This window comes from Lotus japonicus, chromosome 2 (genome assembly GCF_012489685.1).
Source record: "Lotus japonicus ecotype B-129 chromosome 2, LjGifu_v1.2".
Classification (NCBI taxonomy): Eukaryota; Viridiplantae; Streptophyta; class Magnoliopsida; order Fabales; family Fabaceae; genus Lotus; species Lotus japonicus.
Window position 1 is genome coordinate 95,083,818 of NC_080042.1, and position 20,543 is coordinate 95,104,360.

Below are 20,543 nucleotides of genomic sequence, written 5' to 3' on the forward strand. Positions count from 1 at the left end.
AAGGAAAACCGCCAAGAACATGGGCAGAAAGAACAATATAAATAGAGGAAGCAGCAGCAGAAGAAGGGGTTCCCAACTAGAAAACTCTGAAAACTCACTAAAAGCTCTAAACGTCCGCATCAATGAGACTTCGAGAGCAGAACGTGATGATGGAGGAGTATGTTGCAGAACCAACGCTTTAATTTCCTTGCATTTCAGTTTGTTAATTCCCAGTTCTTATGTGTAGCTTGTTTTGTCGAAATTTGCTTTCATGTTATTTTGGTTTGCTTAACTATTTTGTAATCGACTCATATTCAATAAAATCCAGTTTCGTTTGAAGTTGTTTATTGTTGTCGAAAACACATCCGTCCACACACTACACTTTGGCAAAACGTTTTCTCAAAAGGACCCTGAAATCTAAACTTCCTTTAGTCGAACTAAGAGGATATTTGTTTACCAAAAATCCGTGTAAACAGTAAGCCATGAATTGGATTCTCTTGTCCTTCCTAATAAAGTTCCTACAGTGTAAATGAGTAAACCGTAGGCTAGCTTCACTTAATTAAGGGACCATGACGTATACTTATTAGAGATTCTCAAAAATAAAGTTAAAGAACATGCATTTATAAATATTACAATTTCCCCCAATTTACACTCTCTGTTTTGTTTTTGTATATGGGTTGAAATTTATGTTTCACTATTATATAAAAGTGAGACTTATACTTTTACTGAATCTCACCTGAAATTTTACTTATAAATAAAAAAGCATTGAAAACAATTATTAAAATGATAATTGGCGGATAGCATTTTTCATTACAAGATTAAGGACTATAAAGGCTAAGGACATGTAAAGACATGAGAGAGAAAGGTAGAGAGAGAGAGAAAGGTAGAGAGAGAGAGAGTGGAAGAGAGGAGTGGAAAGGTTTTTCGAAGGATGGTTGGACGATGGTGGAAGGACGTAGGAGACCAAGAAAGGAGTCCACTGCAACTTTCTTCTTCACTCACTTCCCAGATAACTTTGATGAGAGAAGAATGTGGAAGGTGTTTGAGAGATGGGGAAGAGTAGTGGATATATACATCCCTAGGAAGAGAACAAAGGAAGAGAAGAGGTTTGGCTTTGTAAGGATGGTGGGAATCGCAGACCCGGAATACTTGGCCAGGCAAATCGATCAAATGTTCATTGGAAATATGAAACTATATGTCAATGTCCCTAGATTTGCGAAGGAAGGTGATAAGGGCAGGAGATCCGCTTTCGATGATCGCAGGGAAAACAAGCAGTGATTGCCCACGAATGGCCCAAAGGAGACAAACAGGCAAGCATCTGGATTCCAACCAAAAGGACTTCACTATAAACAAGCACTAGTGGGGAACAGATTAGGAGCGAGCATAGGAAACGAAGAGACAGAAAGGGAGATGGATGAAACATGCTCGAACAAAGTTCCAGAATTAGAGGGGAATATAGAAGGGTGGATGGAGAGAAGCTTGGTGGGGAAATTGAAAAACCTTGACTCCATCTATCAAGTTAAAGACTGCATGGTGATGGCAGGCATGCACTCGGTGCGTGTCCGATATTTGGGAGGACCATTGGTGCTACTTTCAGGGGATGATGGAGTGGACTTGATGGCTGTCGTTAAGGAGGGGGGGTGGCTGGATGGAAATCTTTGAGGACCTTCAACCGTGGAGTCCTTCCTTAACACTGAAGGAGAGATTTGTTTGGGTACGCTGTGCGGGGCTTCCTATCCAATTCTGGAATCACCAGAATTTTGAGAAGTTGGTGCAACCAGTGGGTTCGGTCTTGGCAGTAGATGAAGAGACGGAGTCGTTTTCAAGATTAAGCTTTGCAAGGATGAAGGTGAAAACGGAATGGCTTGATCCAATAGTGCTCAAAACGAAGATCATGGTCGATAACACAGAAATAGGGGTACACATCATTGAGGAATTATGGCAGGGGGACATCATAAAATGTCCGCAATGCATACAGAAGGAAGACTCTGATTCTGATTCCTCAGCCTGGTCCAACTTCCATGATGGGGAAAGCATGCCGGAGGAGAGGATGCCTCCGCCGGTGGAAGGGGAGGAGGTTATCGGAGAAGTTAATGGCAGCGGAACATGCGCGCATGGGCAGATGTGCACTACAATCAATGAGGACTTGGGAACACCAGAAGGTCGAGAATACGAGGAAGAGGAGTTATTATCCAATGATGAGGATGACTTTATTGCAGACGGCAAAGTAGACTGTGGGACCCAGGAAGACGAACTGAATTTGAGTTTGCAAAATAATAAAGGGTTCTCTCACGTGAGTGAATCTGGAGAGAATGAGGGAATTAGCTCTGGGCCCGCCAATCCAATGGCCCATAACAATCAGCAGGTGGCCCACGACCCAGTAATCCCAGAAGAGGGTAGCTCTCAGATTCAATTTGGGATGATCAATACATTGAACTTGGAACTGCAGCCTATTGGTGATGGTTTAGGTGTGGATAATTCCCTGGAGTCTTCTGGTGAAAAGGGTGTAAGTGGTCTGAGAAAGAACCCTTCCCCAGTATATGAAAGTTCTCCTCCGGTGACAGACATAAATAGTGAGGGATTTGCAGTGGTAAATCGCGATGAACAACACCTGGTGGCCAACCAAGATCCAATACCGACTCTTTCATCGCAGACTAGGAGTGCGTTGAACATGAATTCCCCGAGGATGAGAAAACAAGTAAGACAAAGCATGTTCTCACTTTGTTCTTCAGTACCAGATTCATGCATTCAGAACTGCAACAAAAATTTCTGGATTAGAAACAAAGAGGAGGAGGCCAGGAGCATCTGGAACTTGGGCAAGATGCTGGGTGTTACTTTTTCGGGACATGAGAGAGAAATTGTCAACAGATTGGTCTCTATGGAGAAAAGGGATCAGGAGGAGGAGTCAGTTAATGACAGAGAAGAAGGTAGGGGAAATCAAGAGGTTGATCAATGATAATTCTAAGTCTGAATTCGAGGGGGATTGGCAGTCGCATTAAACAAAACACTGTCAATGGCTTGATCTGGAAACACAAAGTAGATTTGGTATGCATTCAGGAAACAAAACTTCAGGAGTTAGATGTTGGTACATGTAGAAGAATTTGGGGGGATCCTGAATTTGAATGGGAATGGTCTCCGGCTGATAACAGAAGTGGTGGGTTATTATGTCTTTGGAAGAAGGATAGCTTGCAGATCGTGGAGAGAGTGGTGGAACACAATTTTATCTTCCTTTGTGGGAGAAAATCTGGTTGTAATGATGTGTTTGCAATTCTTAATATATATGCCCCATGTGACAGGGAAGGCAAGCAAGCATTGTGGGAACGACTTGTAGTCCTAAAAGAGAGCAAAAATTTAACTCTCTGGTGTGCTATAGGGGATTTCAATGCAGTGCGTTCCCCTAGTGAAAGAAGAGGTATATCAGGGGGCTCTCATACACAAAGAGGTGAAACTGCTGATTTTAATCAATTTATTGATAAGATGGAGCTCCATGACTTACCACTGGTGGGGAAGAAATTTACGTGGATTCGACCAAACGGTCAGCAGATGAGTCGATTAGATAGAGCTCTGGTCTCTCATGAGTGGTTGGACTATTTCCCAGGCTTAGTGCAGGAAGTACTCCACAGGGACGTCTCTGACCATAGCCCTATTTTGCTTAGGGGCTCTACGGTGGATTGGGGGCCGAAGCCTTTCAGGGTTATGAATTGCTGGTTTGATGACGTCAGGTTCAAACCTTTTGTCCGAGATACTTGGCAGAAATTACAAGTTGAGGGGTGGGCAGCCTATGTCTTGAAGGAGAAACTGAAAATGCTGAAAGGCGAATTGAAAACTTGGAACAGAGATGTGTTTGGGGATTTGAACAGAAAGAAAAAAGAGGTGATTGAAAAAATAAACGAGCTGGAAAAGAAAGCAGAAGAAACTGATTTGCAGCTGGAGGAATTAGACCAGAGGAAACTTCTTGAAGTGGAATTTTGGCAGAATGCTAGAAGACTTGAATCACTATTTCATCAAAAAGCAAGGATATCTTGGGTGAAGTTTGGGGATGCAAATACGAGTTTTTTCCACTCGCTAGTTAATTTCAGAAGACGAATGAATGCGGTGGCTGGTCTGAATGTGAATGGGGTATGGAGTGAGGAACCGCAAACAGTGAAGGCTGGTGTTAAGGAATTCTTTGCCCAAAAATACAGAAGGACAACTCTTGCTACTCCTTCCCTCGATGGAGTTCCCTTCAAAGCACTCCCAGTTCAGATTTCTCAGTCCTTGGAATCTCCTTTTGCCATGGATGAATTGAAGGAAGCTGTATGGAGTTGTGCAAATGACAAGAGCCCTGGCCCGGACGGTATGAACTTCAGATTTATTAAAGCATTTTGGGACATCTTTAAAGAAGACTTCAAAAAAACTGCCGATGAATTCTTTGCAAATGGCTCATGGCCGAAGGGGTTGAATGCATCTTTCATTACGCTAATTCCTAAATCCGAGTCTCCACAAGGTTTGAAGGATTTTCGACCAATCTCATTGGTTAATTGTGTGTACAAGGTGATGGCTAAAGTGCTGGCAATCCGAATGAAGGAAGTAATGTCTTATGTTATAGATGACTGCCAATTTGCATTTGTGAGCAACAAGAATATGTTGGACAACGTACTTATAGCCAATGAAGTTATACATGAAGCAAAAAGGAGGAAGCAAGCGACTTTTGTGCTGAAGGTCGACTTCGAAAATGCTTACGATACTATAAGCTGGCAGTTTTTAACTTACATGTTGAGAAGAATGAAATTTGGAGAAAGGTGGGTGAGATGGATCAAAGGTTGTCTTGAATCCTCTTGTGTTTCAGTGTTAGTAAACGGAAGCCCGACGGAAGAGTTTAGCATGGGAAGAGGGATTAGACAAGGGGATCCCCTTGCCCCTTTTCTTTTCCTTGTTGTTGCTGAAGGCCTTAGCAGTTTGCTTCGACAAGCGACTTTGTTAGGAAAGTTCAGCCCGTTTGAGTTTAGATCAGAAGAGAAAATTGAGGTATCCCTCTTGCAATTTGCAGATGACACCGTTTTCTTTGGGAAAGCTACAATGCAGAATGTGTTCACAGTAAAGTGCATATTAAGATGCTTTGAGATGGTGTCCGGATTGAAAGTGAACTTCTTTAAAAGTAAGGTGGCAGGGGTAAGTGTGGACAGCGCAACACTAATTGGGTTCTCCTCGATGCTACACTGCAAACAGATGCAATTCCCTTTTACTTATCTAGGCATGCCGGTGGGGGGGAATCCACGGAAGATCCGATTCTGGGAGCCTGTTTTCTTGAAGCTTCAGAGGAGACTATCACGATGGAAGCAACGTTCCCTGTCCTTCGGGGGCAGAGTTTGCCTTATTAAATCAGTACTATCTTCTATCCCCCTCTTTTATTTGTCTTTTTTTAAGATGCCTCAAGGAGTTGCTACTAAATGCAAAAGTATTCTTTTAAGATTCTTGTGGGGTGGAGCGGAGGGGGGTAGGAAGATTGCTTGGGTCCAGTGGGAAAAAGTCTGCAGACCGGTCAATGAAGGGGGTCTAGGGGTGAAGGATTGGAATCGCTTTAATTGGTCCCTACTAGGTAAGTGGAGATGGAGAATGATGAAGGAAGAAGATAGCTTTTGGTGTAGAATATTATCAGCTAAATATAATGGTAGGGTTCGACCTTCTGACTCACAATGGTGGAAGGACATTAATGCTGTCTGTTTTGATCAGGGACAGGGGTGTTGGTTCGATAATGCAATCTGCAGAAGGTTGGGAGATGGTGGTAAAGTTGCTTTCTGGAAGGAGAATTGGTTAGGTTGTGGTGATTTAAAAGGAAAATTCCCAAGAATCTTTGCTTTATCAGACCACAAGGATAGGCGAATAAAGGAGATGGGAGAATGGAGTAATGATATTTGGCAGTGGAAACTATTGTGGAATAGGGATCTGCTAGAAAGAGAAGAAGAGAGGGTTCAGGAGTTATTGCAGCTGATAAAAAACTTCTCGCCGAAAAGGGGAATAGAGGATCGCTGGGTGTGGACTAAGGAAGGCTCAGGGGATTATACCGTGAAGTCAGCATATGAGTTCTTGCACGGTAGTCTATTGGATGAGGAGAAATTGGTTTTTAAATGGATCTGGTGTTGCAAAGCTCCCTCGAATGCCTCTTCGTTTGCGTGGAGGGTGCTGATTAATAGAGTGCAATCGAAAGTTGAGTTAGCAAAGAGGAATGCTTTTCAAGGTAATGTGGATTTGTCTTGTGGACTGTGTGGGGGAGATGAGGAATCAAGTTCCCATTTGTTTTTTACCTGCCCAGTTGCTTGGAAGGTATGGATGGATGTTTACAGGTGGTTGGGGGTAGTCCTGGCCTTCCCCAAAACTGCAGAAGATCAGCTGATGCTACATGGTTCTGTGCTGCAAGGAGGAAAGAAATTTGTCCGGGTTCTGTCCTTAATTTGGATCTCAACAGTGGGTGCGTTGTGGGGGGCACGCAATGGTTTTGTCTTCAAGGGCAAGGTGGTTGATGGGGATCGCTTAATAGACAGCATTCAGTACAAGGTTTGGCTATGGCTAAAAGTGAAGGAGAGGAATTTCACTGCATCAATCTTTGAATGGATAGGGAACCCAAGAGTGTGTATTAATGGACTATAACTCTGGTTGGAGTTGCTTGCTCTGTGGTGAAGGAAGACTACGCTGGTTGATATTGTAGACTAGTTCTACAGTCTCTAAATCTGGTTCTTTTTTACTAGCTGTTTGTTCAGCTCTTAAGAAGTTGGTTCTTGTACCACTTCTTTTTCTCAAGTGTTAATTACTTATTATTTGTTCCTCTTGTATTAGGGTTGGGCACCCCTTGTGCTCTCTTTAATGCAAGGTTTTGGTTTATAAAAAAAAAAAATGAAATAAGAGAATGAGGGGAAATCAATGCGACAGAGGGACATTAGTTTTTCTCTCTTTAGAAAACATGTTTAAGATTCATTGGTTAATCTTAACCAACAATAATAAAGGGATGTCTTAGTGGAGAATGACGCCTTTCCTTTTTCAAGTAGCTTTTGGGACATGTCTTTATGAGATGACCGTACATTTTAGGGAAGTGGCTGGGGCAAACTTACTCCTTTGGGTTTAACAACAATAATGCTCTCATGTCTTATCATGATCTTACTCGTTACAATTAAATTATGTAATTATTATAGGTTTAATTATATTTTTGGTCTATCTGCCATAACTGATGTGTGGTTTTAATCTCCCATTTTTTGTGATATTAGAATTAAGTCATTCTACCATTTTTATTATATTTAAATTTCTCAAATTCTCATTTTTTAAGTAATTAATATTTTCACAAATTGAAATTATTAAATAATTTTAGACATCCCACTTAAAAGTTAAAACTCACTAACTAATTTAGTAGTAAGTTTCACTAAAAATATCTTTAAACCATAATATCACATCCTACAAAGTCCTTTAAAATCTATCCAAATTTTACTAATTTTTTTGCTTTAAAAATTGTAAAATAATTTTTTGCATCCCAAATCAACACACAGCCCCCTAAATATTTAAACACAAAAATGAATATTTAATAATTTTAAATATATAAAATCGATAAAGTTACCAATTTTTCTTAATTCTAAAATAGAGTCTCATAATTAGGTGAGCTTTTTTTCTCGACTCGTCTAATGGGCGAGTAAACTCGTTTTTATTTTTTAATACAATAACAGTGACATGAGACAACATTTTTTATCAATGAAACATTATTTTTTACACATTATTTTGTAGGGATACAACGAAAAGTTAATTTTTTTCTTCTTTTTGAAACTAGTACTTTTTACACTTTTTACAAATTTTTATTTTATTTTTAATTAGAATTCAGTCCACTTACCTAGCTAATCCACTTACTTGTGGTAGGTTGAATGTGGTTATGACTTTATTAATTTACATTTCTTTTAACTCGTGGTGAGTCAACTTGAGTGAAACAAATTAACTCACATCGAGAGGTCTGATAAACATGAATATTATTCTCTGAATGAAGAAGTTACATACTCACATGTGAAGTAGAGGTAAATTCATTAATATGTGAAGTAGAGGTAAATTCATTAATTTGTAGGACACCAAAAGTTGAATCCTAAACTTTTGACCAATGTGAAAATATCATGTGGATGGTATATGTTTTTCTTTATTTTGGTTTCCTAAGGTATCCCCACAACCGACAGCCATGAGACTAATCCTTCGAGGCTCTGAGATCACGTTAAGTGGGTAGGCCTCTCCCAACAAATGTTTCTCCATACGCACTGTCCAGAAATCAAACCATAAACTAGATGGTTAAAGAGCCTAACTATCTACCAGTTGTGCTACACCTTGTTGGTGTGTATGGTATATGTTTGTGTTCTAGCTCTAGACAAATAAATCTATGATGGTCCAATTTGAAAAAACATCAAATTGTGTTTGATATTTTGTCGCCCCATGCTATTCAATTCATCATTTTTGTTAAAGAATATAAATAATTGGGCAGTCACTCTTTTTTTTTTCTTCTGAAAGGCTGTTGGCTGGTGTTCCGTTCTCACTCCTTTTGAATAGAATAGCAACCGGGATAGGTTTTGACTCTACATGGCATTTGGATTTTGGACTGCATTGGGGAGGAAATATAGAACCTGAATGAATATAAGCAGGGAAGCAATCACTATCAGGCAATATTTGGGAGAATCCACTTAGTGCTCTGCTCTTTTGTTGGCTTTCTTTTGGAAAGGAATAGTAATTAGTACTGGTGCTAATTTTGCAGCAAAGAAAAAATACCCTGTCTCTCCCTTTATACGTTGATTTTCTCATAAAGCCACAAGGGCATGCCTAAAAGCCCAATTTTTGAAGATTCTAAATTATGGGAAAGGAATTATGTAGGAATTTATGTGCTTCGTGGTGGCTTGCAATGCAAAGCATGATAATTCTTGGAGTAGAAGGGCGATCTCTGTGGAACGTATGTTGATATAGTTAAAAAAGATATATTTTACCTCAATGCTTAAGATTTAATATCTTACGTGTTTGTGGTCAATAATAAACGACTTAGGTCAAGAGTTCTGAGTTTAGATCTGACGGATTTAGATGGGTCAGAAGATGTTAGGCTTATTTTCTAAAAACGGGTGACATGATTCAATATGGACACTCTACCCATTTTATCATGTGGTTTGGTGAAGATCGTCGTAGGCTCGTAGCTTATATAGTTTATGTTTTTGAATAGGTTAAAAAACAGTCCCTCGTACTTAGGCGCAATAAGCAAAGAGTTTCTCAGGTATATACATAGGACGAACTATGTTCTAGTCATGTATGTTCACTCAAAATTTGAAAAAAACTATGATCTGAATTCTTCTCAAGTTCTTAGCTTAGTCTCCTACGGTTCATTTCGTGAATAATCCCAAAATTTATTTTTCTCTCAATACTTGTTTTGGATTTGTGGTGGTATAGAATCCAAAATAAGCAACTTAAGAAGTCTTTGATGTTCAAGAGTAACTTTGAATTTCACATACATAACCAAACATGTTGTAATAGAAAAGAGTGGTGATTCATAGATCACTCAATAGTTTAGATACCGACAAACATCTCATTTTTCCTTTATCTTTCATTTTTTTATCACATTCATTACTTCTCTTTCTTCTCTTCTTTTGGTTGTGTCTTAGTGTTTACACCCAATAATAGATGTATATGAATTATTTTCATAGAAAAAATTGTAAAACAACAACCAACATCGATCTTCTTTTACTTTCCCATGCTTTTTATTTGGAAAATGTATTTCTATTCACTTTTGTATTATGTGGTGGATTGGGAATTGCATGATCCAAGTGGTGTAAAAAGGCTCCATTCCAAACCTCCCTACATGACATACCCCTCGCCACTTTTGGCGACTACAAATTCAAGCCCACCCCATCACTTCTTGCTCATGCCATTGCCTCCTACTTCTCTTCATTTCTCTCATTATCTTTGTCTCTCTTGTTTCCACCTACACAAACATTTAACTGCAAAACTTAATTTCACAAAACAAAACACTCTGTTTTCCTCTGTCATTCCCCTGATTTAGCTTTAAACAGAACACTCTGTTTTCCCCTGTCATTCCCCACCACATGGCTGCAATTGTGTTCAACGGTTTTCAGTCACGCATGGAGTCCCAGCTCGCCGAGTCAAGATTACACAAGCTTATTCGCTTGCCTTCACCAAAACCACTCACCCCTCCTCAACCCATTGATTTACCTTTCAAATCATGTTTTTGGGAGACAAAAACAGAAGAAAACAATCTCAAAACTGAAAATTTCCACCATAACACCATGCCCTCCATCGCCAACACTAACCAGTGTGCTTTTAGCTCCATTCAATCTCTTTCCCCTGTTTCTCGAGGTCCTAAAGAACCCACCTATGTCCACCCTCAAGTGAAGAAGTCATCACTGCGACTTAGCCTCAGGAGTTTGGAGCTGTGCACTGAGAATTTAGGGAATGAGACAGGCTCAGATGATGTCACGGACATTGACATTGACATGCTCTGTTTTGGAACAGGGGAGCAGAGCAAAAAACCACGTCAAGTTTTGGAAACTAAGAAAGTTAAACCCCAGAACTTTCCACCTCCTTTGACAACAATGAGGGGATCAGAGTCTCTGCGAGTGAGGCCACACAGAGAAGGTGGGAGATTGGTGATCGAGGTCACCAAGGTCCCACTAAGTGCTTCTTGTTTCCAAGCTGAGAGGAGCCATGGTCGTCTTCGCCTCTGCTTTTGGACTGACCCTGAAGATGATGAAAATGATGAGTTTGAAGAAGACTTTGAAACTGAACTGAATGGAGGAAAACATGAAGAAGATGAAGAGGTAGAAGAAGATGCTGAGAATGAGAACATAGATAACAGTTGGAGTATTGGGGGTGACATAAGAATGGAAAAGTATGAAAGGAGCAGAGGTAGGTGCAAAGAAGGTGACCATGAAAACAATGAATTGCTGGTAAACTGGGGGGAACCTCTGAGGGTGGCCCTGGCATTGGCAACTTCCTAAAGCTCTGATTTGGATTCTCTCTCTGTATCTGTGACAAAAAATTTAGAATTTTTTGTGTTTGTCCTTTTCTCAGTTTCCCTTTTGGGTATTTTTTTCCCCAATGAAGAATTTGTATGTTTTTCCCATAAAACATGCTGTGGTCGGTAGTTAATATCGTTATTCTCTCTGTTTCACGCATACCGACACATGGAGTGGGATATGTAGTGCAGTATCGATATGAAACTTGTACTGAAATCCTATATCCTCATTGGGGTTGTCATCATGTTCCTGTATGTTCATAGTAGTTTTGTAAAGGAGTTGTCTAAAATACTCTATGTTTAATTGTTTGCAGATTTTAGATTTCAATACAACTTTTCATTATTAGCATACAATAAAATTAGCCCGATGTGAGGTGGACGTGGATGCTGGGGTGGTCTTCATCTTTCTCTAATATGCCATGTTAGTTTGTGTACTATGTGTAACGAAGTTCAAGACATCGTCTTTGTGTGTTGCATAAGTCCTCCATATTCTTCTTTTACCCCATTGGCCAATCAATCCTATATATGTAATGTAATCTAGCCTAAATAAAACATGATTTCATATCAAATAGGAGTGGAAGTAAGATAGATGAAAGTAAATTTTATAGAAAAAACAAGTATGGTTAAAATATTATTAAACTCTCTATGACTTGGAGGTATCAATTATCAATAGAGGATGTGAGATCTGTCGACACCAAGCCAAGTACTCGAATGCACTCGCGCAGAAATGCAGTTTGGTTCCTCGGGCAATGACTCGAGTGGTGTGCTCGTAAAGACTCGAAGGGCACGAGGGATTCCTTATTTGAGCCCAAACTGTATGAGCACAATTTTCGGCGTTTGAAATCGCATGATGTGTGAACACCAGATGAAGTCCGAGTACGGAGCTATGTTCAGGAATGGACAATGGGCTTTATGCTTAGTATATGATTGTCAGGTGGCGAAGTTCGAAGCCATGTCAACTAGATTGATTTGCCTCTTATATACAAGACCATCAATCCTTAGGCAAATCCACCAGGTCGCCCTAGGCTTCTCCTTTGTGTTCTATGACGCCTTTAAAAAAAACGGAGTGCGGGAAATGCTCATAGATCCATGCTTGAACTTTGAACATGCACATGTGTAAGACCAAAGGAATATTTTAAGTCTAGAAAAATGTGAAGTTCAAAACTTTCGACGGAAAAATGATGTTTAGTGACGGTAAAAAATAGCCAGTAATTATAAAAGCGATTGGCACTAAACATTATTTTTCTGCAAAATCGACAAAAATCAAATTCGCTGATAAAATCAATGACTAATTTGATCATTAACTTCCTATTTCACGATCCTCTCACTTCCATATTGTTACATAATGTTAGAATATAACCATTATGGTGACTCTTAATTAACGAGCTTTTATGATAATTGGTTGTTTAGCAGTGTATTAAATCAAAGCATCTATGACTAAATAGTCAGAGTTCAATCTTCACTGCTCTCAATTATTATAATAAAAAAATTGAGTTTTAACACAAATGATACTTAAACTTTTGTGATAATTAATTCTTTAACGCACATAATCTAAGCTTCTTGTCATGCTCCTATCATCTTTTGCACAAATACCTTAACCACATCTAATAATAGAACATTTTATCGGTTTTTTTATTTCCTATAATAGGAGATATCTACCTTATAACTTTCTTGCGCTAATAATGGGAATGTGTGGCACCAAGTAGGGCTCCTTTCTTTTCTTATATACAGTATACTTTTTTTCATTTTCAAGAAAAGGACGGAAACCAAAACGCAAGTTCCATGCCGGCAACGAAAAAGGTTAATATTATGTCACTAATTTCAGCAAAATTTGGTTCATCATTGTTCACTTCAATCAAATCGATTTTTATTCGCTCATTGGCTAAACCTGTATCTCTGTGCTCAACTAGATGGAGGAGTAGAGTACAATGTACATTATAAGAAATCCACATGAAAGGATTCATATCTACATGTCGTACCAATTTGGGGGACCAATAGATTCTTGACCCTGAAACAGAATCAAAACCAAATATAATCCTGTCTTTACTCTTTACCGTGCCTTTTGATCCTTGTGGTTGCGACTGTGATAAGTGAAAGTGATGATATACGTGGTTCTCTTCTCTTCTCATAACGATGGGTGGCATTCGTACCATGGGCACTGACCTAGCTATACCCGTACGTAGTATAGGTAATGCTTGTGTTGTCTACCATATTCTTATATATATGCAAACATATATATGCTTGTAAAATGCTTGTCTAGCTACCATCTTTTTGTTGGGGATGATTGCCATTTGTAACTCCCACATTGTTTAAATTGATAAGATAAACATAAGAGAGTTCATATTATTCAAATTATCTGTTAAAAATGTATCTAGATTTACTGAGATCATGAGGACGTCGTTGAGATAATTAAATTTAGAGTTTTTTGCGTCATATTTTCGTGTGTTGATGGCGTTCGTGTTAATTTTGAGGTGTAACACATTCTTAATATGCTCTATGATCAGATTACATGCAAATCAACCTACACATTTATTATGGAGTTAGGTTAAGTTGGACAAGTGAATTGAATCTACAAGGCTCATGCATATACTACAAAACAGGTGACAAAGCTAACTTTTTTATTTTAACATGAGAAAGCCTAACTTGAGTATTAAAAAAACATGATCGAGAGCGTCACCTTTTTTTTCTTCCAATAAGCGTATATGAGAAAAAAGATGATGCACTAACTGTCAACCAATCAGATTGTAAGATGTGTCAAGTCAATTAGTGAAATTAAATAAATAAAATAGATTTTTTATATTCTTAACATCTAATTGGTTGATGTTGTAAAAAACTTTACATCGTCAGTACATAAAAATTAAACTGTAAAATTAACGATATACCAAGTTAATTAAAAGTTAAAACATGCATGAGGATTTAACTCTAAAATTGCCTCTGGAATCGTAACTATGATCTGACGCAAGGTTTCAAATTAAAACTGCTGATGATGTACGTCACTGACTAAAACTTAACAACAAAATATAAAGATGCTTGTGGGCTTCAGAATCTATTACTTGGATCCATCTTTTTTCTTTTAAAAATAAAATAAATATCCAGTACGTCAATACAATCCACGACATCAATGTATTTGATCTAATCCATAATGCATGCAAAATATATGAACATGGTGTCATGTGCAAAATTGAGGACAAAGTGTGATGGCGGGTTGGAAAGCAAATCAAGAAAATTCTCGGAACCTCATACAAATGTTTTCTTCCCCCATTTTATTTTTTATTTAAAATAAAAGGTGTGTGTTGTGGACTTGTGGTACCATACTTCAGGTCAGGGACGGATCCAGACGTATATATCACTGTGGCTAAACATAAAAGAAATTATAGATTGAAAATATTTTTTTTTTGAAAAAGAGAAATATTATAGATAAATTAACTATGAGAGAAAGTTTCTCATGGAAATATAAGAGTTTACAGTTCAAGGGTGATTAGATGACAAACACTCTCTGTCACAAAGTGATCTCCCTGTATTTAGAGACATTCTTAAACAAAAAACATGACAAACAAAATGCTAGATCCTTAGATTCACTATAATCAATCAAATCATACAAATCAAACAAATTTAATAATCAATTATGAACTATGTAATATATTAACACTGTCCAAAATTATATACAAGGTATCCACAAATAACAATCCTTATTTACTCTAATTCTTGTCATCTCTATCTTTGACTTCATGACTATTACTATGTGTTAAGAGTTACCACTAATAATATACAATTAAAAAAAAACTAGTGCGGCTAAAGCCACACCTAGCCTTAACATGGATCCGCCCATGCTTTAGGTTAAGGTATGGTACCCAAATGAGTTAGTATTGTTGGAACATTTTGTCATGCATTTTGTAAAAAACAACTGATTGTCGAAGCAGATGCCGTGGCATCTGATTTCGTGAAGCTAGGACATCAGTCCTTTGCTGAAGTTTAATTTTGTGGGCCCTCTGAAGATTTACTGAAGATATGTTTTTGAGTTACTTGAGGAGCAAGTAGCCATTCCAGAAGGGTTTTAATTGTTGGGTTGTTATTTGTTGAAACAATCTTTGATAAAAGATTTGTTTCTATCTTTACTTGGGAAAAACGCAACAAGATCTTTGGAGATTCTGTTTTGATTTGATTATTGTTGCAATCTGTTACTTCAGCCCAAGCAAACCCTAGTGCCTACCTGCTGCTGCTGAAGTCTATAAAAAGGATGAAGACCTAAAGCTTGAAGACCACTGAAGCTAATAGAGAGAGATCAAGTATTTTAGGGTTGTTCATTGTTCTTTATCCTTGTTTCTTGTGAACAAACTTTGCTCCCTGATTCTATAAAGCAAAGTTGTGTTCTGTGTTCTTTAATTCTTCAAATTCTGATTGTTGATTGTTTGTTACCAATCACTGTGGCAGTGATTGAGAGAAAGGGAGAGAGGCTCTCATACTTAGGTTGAGATACTAAGTAGAAATACACTTGGGTAGATTAGGAAGTGAACTATGAACTGTGGTGTTCATGAGTGTCTGTAATTCCTGAATCTTGAGATAGTGGATTTCCTTTCTTTGGGTGCAAACCCTCCAGACGTAGGTGAAGTTTCACCGAACTGGGTTACCAATCTTCTGTGTTCTACTTTATTATTTTTCTGGTTTTGTTACTGTTAGTCAGTTGTCGAACCGGTTGTCCCAGCATCGCGTTCGACATCTGTCCTGTGCGAGAACTGTTTTTACAATTGGCATCAGAGCAGGCACCCTACTCTGTTGGGTGAGCTCCAGGGAATATATTCTGTTCTCAAGGACAACATTATGGATGCAAGAAGATCAATCTATATGCCACCAATTTTGGATGGTACCAATTATGACTACTGGAAGGCTCGAATGATGGTGTTTCTCAAATCTATGGACAGTATAACATGGAAGGCAATAGTCAAGGGGTGGAAACATCCTGTGATAGCATCCACAACTGAATTGAAGCCTGAAGATAAGTGGACAAAGAAAGAAGATGACGAAGCTCTTGAAAACTCCAAAGCCTTGAATGCTATTTTTAATGGAGTTGACAAAAATATGTTCAGGTTAATTAACACATGTACTGTGGCTAAAGAAGCATGGGAGATTCTCAAGACTGCTCATGAAGGAACATCAAAAGTACGTATGTCAAAGCTTCAACTTCTTACAACTCAGTTTGAAACTATGAAGATGAATGAGGATGAATCCATATATGAGTTTCACATGCGAATAAGGGATCTAGCCAACTCTTCTTTTGCCCTAGGGGAACCAATGTCTGAAGAAAAGTTAGCAAGAAAGATTCTCAGGTCTCTCCCCAAGAGGTTTGATATGAAGGTAACTGCCATTGAAGAAGCCCAAGACATCAGTAACATCAAGGTTGATGAACTCATTGGTTCCTTGCAAACCTTTGAGATGCCTCTTAATGGTAGATCTGAGAAGAAGGCGAAGAGTATAACCTTTGTGTCCAACACTGAAGAAGATGAAGATCAGAGGGAGAAGGATACTGATGCAAACATTGCAGAAGCTGTATCATTACTTAACAAAGCGTTGAAGAGTTTGGGCAGAATGTCAAATACAAATGTCCTGGACAATGTGTCGGACAATGTGAAGAATACTGAATTTCAACTCAAAGACAAACATGAGAATGATACAACCAAGGCTATTCATGTAAAGGCTCTCATTGGGAAGTGCTATTCTGATGCTAAGTCAAGTGATGGTGATGAGGAAGAACTAGTTGAAACCTACAAATTGTTGCTGGCTAAGTGGGAGGAATCATGTATGTATGGTGAGAAAATGAGAAAAGAAGTCAAGGATTTGATTGCTGAGAAGAAGCAACTTCAGAGTAATAACTCTAGTTTGCAAGAAGAAGTAAAGACCATCAGCAAGTTGCGTGAGGAGAATGAGAAACTTCAGATCACTAATGCAAAACTGCAGGAGGAGGTAACATTACTGAACTCAAAGCTTGAAGGTATGAAAAAGTCTATTCGTATGATGAATAAAAGTACTAATGTGTTAGAGGAGATTCTGGAAGTTGGGAAAACAGTTGGAGATATGGAGGGGATAGGCTTCAGCTACAAGAGTGCAAATAAGTCTGCTTCATCTAAAAAGCAAACTAAGCAACCAATGTCAGACCCAATGTCGCATCATTCTGTACGACATGTGTACCCTCAGTTCAGAAAATCCAAGAAATCTACTTGGAGATGTCATCACTGTGGCAAACTTGGTCATATAAGGCCTTACTGTTACAAGCTATATGGATATCCTCAGTCTCATGATCAACCAAGGACCAATCCACAAGTAACTCCAACAAGGAAAGAATGGAAACCAAGTGGGCTTAAAGAGAAGAAGAAGAAAGAGATTGTGAAGGCTCCTAGGTATTTTCTCATGACCAACAAGGATGTTGCTCTTCTTAAATCTCAGAGTTCTGGTGTAGATGTTATGAAGGAATGGAGGAAGAAATTTGTTGCTGCAAGTTCTCTTGAAGGTTCAAATGCACCATCAACTGTTCATGCAAGCATAGGTGAATCTGTAAGTGCAGATCCTAATGCTATTGTGCCTAGTGTGATTCATGAGATATCAGTTGAATCTGTTTCTGTTCCAAATGTTGAACCCCATGTTGACACATTAGTTGAGACTACTTCAGATGTGAGTATGGGACCCTCTGTTGGAAATCCAAACCCCATTGTTGACACATCTGAACTTGATCTCCAAATCCATCAATCTACCTTGGGTTCTGAACCATCTACCGTTTGCAAGAAGTCAGTTGTTGAAAGTGTTCATGAATTGTTGTCATTCTGGTCTTAGAAGAGATGGTTTGTTTATGCTGTGCTACCTTTGCCAAATTTGTGCTAAAAAGGGGAGTAGTTTTCAGAAGTTTGTGATTTAGAAGTTTGTGATTCAGATGTTTGAGTTTTCAGATGTTTGAGTTTTCAGAAGTTTGTGATTCAGATGTTTGAGTTTTCAGAAGTTTGTGAAGACTTTTGTCTCTACTGTGAAGCTGCTTCTGTTTTCGCTTTGTGTGTTCTGATAGTGTTAGCTTTGGTCTGTTCAATTTGAAGACAAGTTCAAGACAATGGCTATGTTTGTTTCTGAAACGTTACTTCTGATAAGCAGTATTTCTGATGTTGCTTCTGATAAACAGTATTTCTGATAGTAGTACTTCTGATCATGTGCTGCCAGCTTCTGATGGTAGTATTTCTGATACGATGATGTTCAAGCTGATCTATTTTGGTGTCATCATGTGCTTAGGCTGATTGTACCTCTGGTTGTGTGTTTGTGCTGCTAAGTGGTTTGTTCCGACTATGCCTTATGAAGTTTGGTAGTTGGATGTGTAGATGTGTTTGTTGAGGGGGAGCTTTGACTAAGGGGGAGAGTTGTTTCTCTAGTTTTTATCCTCTCTGATCTGTGAGTTGTTTTAGACAAAATTTGACAAAGGGGGAGATTGTTGGAACATTTTGTCATGCATTTTGTCAAAAACAACTGATTGTCGAAGCAGATGTCGTGGCATCTGATTTCGTGAAGCTAGGACATCAGTCCTTTGCTGAAGTTTAATTTTGTGGGCCCTCTGAAGATTTACTGAAGATATGTTTTTGAGTTACTTGAGGAGCAAGTAGCCATTCCAGAAGGGTTTTAATTGTTGGGTTGTTATTTGTTGAAACAATCTTTGATAAAAGATTTGTTTCTATCTTTACTTGGGAAAAACGCAACAAGATCTTTGGAGATTCTGTTTTGATTTGATTATTGTTGCAATCTGTTACTTCAGCCCAAGCAAACCCTAGTGCCTACCTGCTGCTGCTGAAGTCTATAAAAAGGATGAAGACCTAAAGCTTGAAGATCACTGAAGCTAATAGAGAGATCAAGTATTTTAGGGTTGTTCATTGTTCTTTATCCTTGTTTCTTGTGAACCCTGATTCTATAAAACAAAGTTGTGTTCTGTGTTCTTTAATTCTTCAAATTCTGATTGTTGATTGTTTGTTACCAATCACTGTGGCAGTGATTGAGAGAAAGGGAGAGAGGCTCTCATACTTAGGTTGAGATACTAAGTAGAAATACACTTGGGTAGATTAGGAAGTGAACTATGAACTGTGGTGTTCATGAGTGTCTGTAATTCCTGAATCTTGAGATAGTGGATTTCCTTTCTTTGGGTGCAAACCCTCCAGACGTAGGTGAAGTTTCACCGAACTGGGTTACCAATCTTCTGTGTTCTACTTTATTATTTTTCTGGTTTTGTTACTGTTAGTCAGTTGTCGAACCGGTTGTCCCAGCATCGCGTTCGACATCTGTCCTGTGCGAGAACTGTTTTTACAAGTATAATAATAAAGACGCATGTATCTCATGAGTCAGCATTTGTATTTTTTCAATAATGTACCTTATGATTAATGGCGTCAATTAGATAAGTGTTAAGTCTCTCCCTTGGTCGAAATCATGTCGCTCATACCCAATTCTTGGGTCGAAGTTCACTGCAACCTCTGCAAGGTCGTGGTGGGTGTTAACAAAGGTCGTCGGTGGACAGTTGAGTTGCCCAATCAACGAGAATACTATTGGACTAGAGTTATAACAATGAGAATTAGAATTTCAATTACCACATGTCTTTAATCTATTGAATCACCTAATGTGGGTATCACACCCAAGAAAAAATTTGGGTACCACATAATTCACCTTTAAAAAATATTGTATTGTTAGAGAACTCAATAATTAATTATGGTCCAATTAATGTAACAATATTTATTAAAATGGTTGAAACTATTTGTTACTTGTTAAAGAATTTGGATCAAAATCGTATCTATGTGTAACATTTTTTTTACTTTCCATTTTATAGCTGTTTAAAATAATTACAAAAGTGGGTGTCAGTGGTTCTGCCATACACCACTGAGTGTTAATGTGTATACCTATCACGACTGATAATCCATTCGAAAATCTCCTTAGTTATAAAAGGCTTATAAATGCATTTTTGGACCCCAAGTTTATATTTTTTGCGATTGTTGACTCTGATCTTATTTTTCTACGAACCGAGACCCTCTCCAAGCAAAAAGACCAGCCATCTTCTGCATGCAAATTGCCTTGAGAGGGTCTCGTTTCGTAGAAAAATAAAATCAGAGTCAACAATCACAAAAAATATAAACTTGAGGGTCCAAAAGTGCATTTAAGCCTAAAAGTTTAGGAGTTATGAACCGGAATAGAATAACCCGTAAAAAAATCTTATTCAAGAATGATGTCTGTCGAATGACATCAAAATGGAATTCATTGCATATATATTAGCAAAGGCAGCATCTGGATTTCTTGTTTGTTAAGCATTGCAATTTAAGCCTTTCGCTTTTGTTTGTTAGCAACATAAATAAGCACTTTCTTTCCCTCCTTCCACACTTTTTTTAAGAAAGCCAATTGTAAAATAACACTTATTGGACCAAAAAAAAAGGCGATTAAAAAGAAAAATCTTTATTACTTATTTTTTAGAGATTTCCACATTTTTTTATTTTCTTTTATTTTTTCCCAATTGCTTAGTTTGATCAGAGTGCATGTATGAGCTTTCCAACAAATGGAC

The 20,543-nt window shown here is 38.3% G+C and overlaps 2 protein-coding genes across 2 annotated transcripts; both read left to right on the forward strand.

The window, feature by feature from the left end:
• The first annotated feature begins 921 nt into the window (after positions 1-921).
• On the forward strand, positions 922-1,257 carry LOC130737342 (uncharacterized). Its single transcript, XM_057589088.1, has one exon. The coding sequence runs from the start codon at positions 922-924 to the stop codon at positions 1,255-1,257; it is 336 nt and encodes a 111-aa protein (XP_057445071.1).
• Positions 1,258-9,859: 8,602 nt separating this feature from the next.
• LOC130741411 (protein FANTASTIC FOUR 3) lies at positions 9,860-11,343 on the forward strand. The gene has a single exon (XM_057594307.1). It carries the CDS (start codon positions 10,056-10,058, stop codon positions 10,965-10,967), a length of 912 nt encoding a protein of 303 aa, XP_057450290.1. The 5' UTR covers positions 9,860-10,055; the 3' UTR covers positions 10,968-11,343.
• Positions 11,344-20,543: the final 9,200 nt, after the last annotated feature.